The 5,680-nt window shown below is 43.9% G+C and overlaps 1 protein-coding gene and 1 long non-coding RNA gene across 2 annotated transcripts in view; one reads left to right on the plus strand and one right to left on the minus strand.

Moving 5' to 3' along the window:
- Positions 1 to 2,001: 2,001 nt before the first annotated feature.
- The window catches only part of LOC112077582 (protein FAM91A1-like), a 10,043-nt gene continuing 6,364 nt past the window's right edge, over positions 2,002 to 5,680 (minus strand). Inside the window, exon 4 of the mRNA XM_024144079.2 lies at positions 2,002 to 2,234. Coding sequence (XP_023999847.1) covers positions 2,046 to 2,234 — 189 coding nt within the window. The 3' untranslated portion in view covers positions 2,002 to 2,045. The remainder of the gene's footprint in view (positions 2,235 to 5,680) is intronic.
- Positions 3,652 to 4,040, plus strand: LOC139026412 (uncharacterized). The gene is made up of 3 exons (XR_011478186.1): positions 3,652 to 3,765; positions 3,846 to 3,959; positions 4,002 to 4,040. It is a non-coding gene; the product is annotated as an uncharacterized lncRNA (long non-coding RNA).

A 5,680-nucleotide genomic window follows, 5' to 3' on the forward strand; every position in this document is an offset into this window, starting at 1 on the left:
CATCATGCAGGGCTGCAGTGGATCGAGGGCAGCGTACCCATCATGCAGGCGCAGTGGATCGATGGGCAGCCTACCCATCATGCAGGGCTGCAGTGGATCGAGGGGCAGCGTACCCATCATACAGGGCTGCAGTGGATCGAGGGGCAGCCTACCCATCATGCAGGGCTGAAGTGGATCGAGGGGCAGCCTACCCATCATGCAGGGCTGAAGTGGATCGAGGGGCAGCGTACCCATCATGCAGGGCTGAAGTGGATCGAGGGGCAGCCTACCCATCTGCAGAGCTGCAGTGGATCGAGGCAGCCTACCCATCATGCAGGGCTGCAGTGGACCGAGGGGCAGCCTACCCATCATGCAGGGCTGCAGTGGATCGAGGGGCAGCGTACCCTCATGCAGGGCTGCAGTGGATCGAGGGCAGCGTACCCATCATGCAGGGCGGCAGTGGATCGAGGGGCAGCGTACCCATCCTGCAGGGCTGCAGTGGATCGAGGGGCAGCGTACCCATCGTGCAGGGCTGCAGTGGATCGAGGGGCAGCCTACCATCGTGCAGGGCTGCAGTGGATCGAGGGGCAGCCGTACCCATCGTGCAGGGCGCAGTGGATCGAGGGCAGGCCTACCCATCATGCAGGGCTGAAGTGGATCGAGGGGCAGCGTACCCATCATGCAGGCTGAAGTGGATCGAGGGGCAGCGTCCCATCATGCAGGGCTGAAGTGGATCGAGGGCAGCTACCCATCATGCAGGGCTGAAGTGGATCGAGGGGCACGCGTACCCATCATGCAGGGCTGAAGTGGATCGAGGGGCAGCGTACCCATCATGTAGGGCGCATGGATCGAGGGCAGCGTACCCATCATGCAGGGCTGCAGTGGATCGAGGGGCAGCCTACCCATCATGCAGGGCTGAAGTGGATCGAGGGGCAGCCTACCCATCATGCAGGGCTGCAGTGGATCGAGGGGCAGATTTTCTAACAAATTTCCTGCACCACATATCTACACATTTTTAGGGCGGGAGAAATATTTGCAGTTTTTAATATATCTGAATGAGAGTGACTAACAAAATCAATGGGTTGACCACGCCTGCTCTACAGACACTAACTAGTCAAACCATTCCAGGCATAGTCCATCAAATATACCTACTTAGGTCAGCAAAAAAGACAGTTATTTGTGAATCTTTTTCTATTATTCAGCAAAAGTATTAACCATGGAACATAGACTTTAAAGGGAAGGGAACTTCTATGGACTCAATATTACAGCGTTGTACTTTTGATAGTTGCTATTTTCTCTGGATGCCCTAATGCAGTGGTTCCCAACCGGGGGTACTAAGACCCCTGGGGGTAGTTGGTCTATCCACAGGGGGTACTGGAGAAGACTCATGAGACCATAGGCCTACTGGTAAAAATCCACATGATGGGGTACTTCAGGGGTACTCCAGGCAGAGAAAAATTCAGTTGGTGGTACAGTAACCAAAAAAGGTTGGAAACCAAAGGGCCTAAAGGGTCTAGACATCACCAACTATCACCACTGTAAATGACCAGTACAGACAGTCTCCTCATGGCCCGCTAAAGTAACACCATCGAGTGTTGGGGATGGCTTAGGGTGGGTGGGGCTACTGTGGGCTGGTGTTTTGCAGGACAGAAACAGGAAGTTAAGTTATTGTGGATGAATGAGTGTTTGAAGATGTGGAGGGGTCTATAAGGACTGGTCTTTCTGCAGGGCTGAGATGTGGAGGGGTCTATAAGGACTGGTCTGTCTGCAGGGCTGAGATGTGGAGGGTCTATAAGGACTGGTCTGTCTGCAGGCTGAGATGTGGAGGGGTCTATAAGGACTGGTCTTTCTGCAGGGCTGAGATGTGTGAGGGGTCTATAAGGACTGGTCTGTCTGCAGGGCTGAGATGTGGAGGGTCTATAAGGACTGGTCTGTCTGCAGGAGAGGAGTTGGAGGGGGGGTATTGAGATGTGGAGGGGTCTATAAGGACTGGTCTTTCTGCAGGGCTGAGATGTGGAGGGGTCTATAAGGACTGGTCTGTCTGCAGGGCTGAGATGTGGAGGGGTCTATAAGGACTGGTCTGTCTGCAGGGCTGAGATGTGGAGAGGTGGAGGAGCTCGTCCACTCCACTCCCTCAGCTGTCCGTCCTTGAAGATGAGGTTGAGAGCMGGCAGCGGAACACCAGACTCGGCCGGGGGCTGGCTGAGAGGACCGGACACTCCACTGTCAGGGTCGGGCTGACCCTGGCTGCCATCCTATAGGACACATAGGTCAGGGMTCAAAGGTCAGTTGTGTATAACACAGTACATTAGGCACCAAAAGGAAGAAAACGGAATAAAACTGGGCAGGAATTGTCCAATAATACCTGGAATTGTCCAATACGAAACGCGAATGTACATTTTCCATTGCAAAACATTTAAAAAACGTTTTCTGTTGTGTGCCCTTATGAACACGACCCAGGTACTTTCAAGTAGTATTTCACTAGTAGAACAACTTCGTCGACAGGTGCAGGTGTAGTAATTCTGGTAGTAGCAGGACTACCAGGAATACCTGATGGGAATACCTGATGTATATGGATATTTGTAAATGGATATTTGTATATAGATATGGATATTTGTAAATGGATATTTGTATATGGATATATAGATATTTGTAAATGGATATTTGTATATGGATATATGTATATTTGTATATGTATATTTGTATATGGATATATAGATATTTGTAAATGGATATTTGTATATGGATATATGTATATTTGTATATGTATATTTGTATATGGATATATGTATATTTGTATATGAATAATTGTATATGGATATATGTATATTTGTATATGAATAATTGTATATGGATATATGTATATTTGTATATGTATATTTGTATATTTGTATATGTATATTTGTATATGGATATATGTATATTTGTATATGGATATATGTATATTTGTATATGTATAAGTATGTATATTGATATTGATATATTGATAAGTATATTGATATATGTATATGTATATTGATATTCTGATATGTATATTGATATTGATATATGTATATTGATATATGTATATTGATAAATGTATATTGATATATGTATATATGGATATGGATATATTGATATTGACATATGTATATTGATATGTTGATATATGTATATTGATAAATTGATATATGTATATTGATATATGATATTGATATTGATATATTACAGACCTCTACATGCTTTGTAAGTAGGAAAACCTGCAAAATCGGCAGTGTATCAAATACTTGTTCTCCCCACTGTATGTATGTTGATATATTGATATATGTATATTGAGAGAGATGTACTCCAGGCAGAGTTCAGTTGGTGGTACAGTAACCAAAAAAGGTTGGAACCACTGGCCTAAAAAGTCTACGACATCACCAGCTTATCACCACTGTAAATGACCAGTACAGACAGTCTCCTCATCGCCCCGCTAAAGTAACACCATCCATGTTGGGATGCTTAGGGTGGGTGGGGCTACTGTGGGGCTGGTTTTTGCAGGAAGAGAAAGGAAGTTATAGTTATAGTGATGAATGATTGTTTGAGATGTGGAGGGTCTAAAGGACTGGTCTTTCTGCAGGCGTGAGATGTGGAGGGGTCTATAAGGACTGGTCTTTCTGCAGGGCTGAGTGTGGAGGGGTCTATAAGGACTGTCTTTCTGCAGGGCTGAGATGTGGAGGGGTCTATAAGGACTGGTCTTTCTGCAGGGCTGAGATGTGGAGGGGTCTATACGGACTGGTCTGTCTGCAGGGCTGAGATGTGAGGGTCTATAAGGACTGTCTGTCTGCAGGGCTAGAGATGTGGAGGGTCTATAAGACTTGGTCTGTCTGCAGGGGAGATGTGAGGGGTCTATAAGGTCTTTCTGCAGGGCTGAGATGATGGAGCGGTCTATAAGTCTTTCTGCAGGGCTGAGATGTGGAGGGGTCTATAAGGTCTTTCTGCAGGGCTGAGATTGGAGGGTCTATAAGGACTGGTCTTTCTGCAGGGCTTGAGATGTGGAGGGGTCTATAAGGACTGGTCTGTCTGCAGGGCTGAGATGGTCTATAAGGTCTTTCTGCAGGGCTGAGATGTGGAGGGGTCTATAAGGACTGGTCTGTCTGCAGGGCTGAGATGTGGAGCGGTTTATAAGGACTGGTCTGTCTGCAGGGCTGAGATGTGGAGGGGTCTATAAGGACTGGTCTTTCTGCAGGGCTGAGATGTGGAGCGGTCTATAAGGACTGTCTTTCTGCAGGCTGAGATGTGGAGGGGCTATAAGGACTGGTCTTTCTGCCAGGGCTGAGATGTGGAGGGTCTATAAGGACTGGTCTTTCTGCAGGCTGAGATGTGAGGGGTCATATAAGGACTGGTCTTTCTACAGGGCTGAGATGTGGAGGGGTCTATAAGGACTGTCTTTCTGCAGGGCTGAGATGTGGAGGGGTCTATAAGGACTGGTCTTTCTACAGGGCTGAGATGTGGAGGGGTCTATAAGGACTGGTCTGTCTGCAGGGCTGAGATGTGGAGGGTCTATAAGGACTGGTCTGCTGCAGGCTGACAGATGTGGAGAGGTGGAGGAAGCTCGTCCACTCCACTCCCTCAGCTGTCCGTCCTTGAAGATGAGGTTGAGAGCGGGCAGCGGAACACCAGACTCGGCCGGGGGCTGGCTGAGAGGACCGGACACTCCACTGTCACGGGTCGGGCTGACCCTGGCTTGCCATCCTATAGGACACATAGGTCAGGGTTCAAAGGTCAGTTTGTGTATAACACAGTAATTAGGCACCAAAAGAAAGAAAACGGAAAAAAACTGGGCAGGAATTGTCCAATAATACCTGAATTGTCCAATACGAAACGCGAATGTCACATTTTCCATTGCAAAACATTTAAAAAACGTTTTCTGTTGTTGCCCTTATGAACACGACCCAGATACTTTCATTAGTATTTCACTAGTAGAACAACTTCGTCGACAGGTGCAGGTGTAGTAATTCTGGTAGTAGCAGGACTACCAGAATACCTGATGGGAATACCGCTGATGTATAATGGATATTTGTAAATGGATATTTGTATATAGATATGGATATTTGTAAATGGAATTATTTGTATATGGATATATAGATATTTGTAAATGGATATTTGTATATGGATATATGTATATTTGTATATGTATATAGTATGTATATGTATGATATTGATATATAGTATATTGATATATGTATAATGTATATTGAATATTCTGATATGTCTTTGATATTGATATATTGATAAGTATATTGATATATGATATGTTATATTAATACTTCTTGATATGTATATTGATATTGATATTTGTATATATATGATATATTGATATATTGCTATATGTATAATTGATAATATTGTATATTGTATATTGATATATTGATATATGTATATTGATATATTGTATATGATAATATTGATATATTGCTATTGATTGATATATTGTATATGTATATTGCATATATGTATATTGATAAATGTATACTTGATATTGATATTGAATATATGTATAATATGGATATTGATATATGGATATTGAATATATGTTATATAATGGATATTGATATAGTATGATATTGATATATGTATATTGATATATGTTGATATATGTTTATATTGATAATTGATATATGTATATTGATATATTGATATATGATATTGATATATTAACAGACCTCTACATGCTTTG

This window comes from Salvelinus sp. IW2-2015, unplaced genomic scaffold (assembly GCF_002910315.2).
Source record: "Salvelinus sp. IW2-2015 unplaced genomic scaffold, ASM291031v2 Un_scaffold4715, whole genome shotgun sequence".
NCBI classification, from domain to species: domain Eukaryota; kingdom Metazoa; phylum Chordata; class Actinopteri; order Salmoniformes; family Salmonidae; genus Salvelinus; species Salvelinus sp. IW2-2015.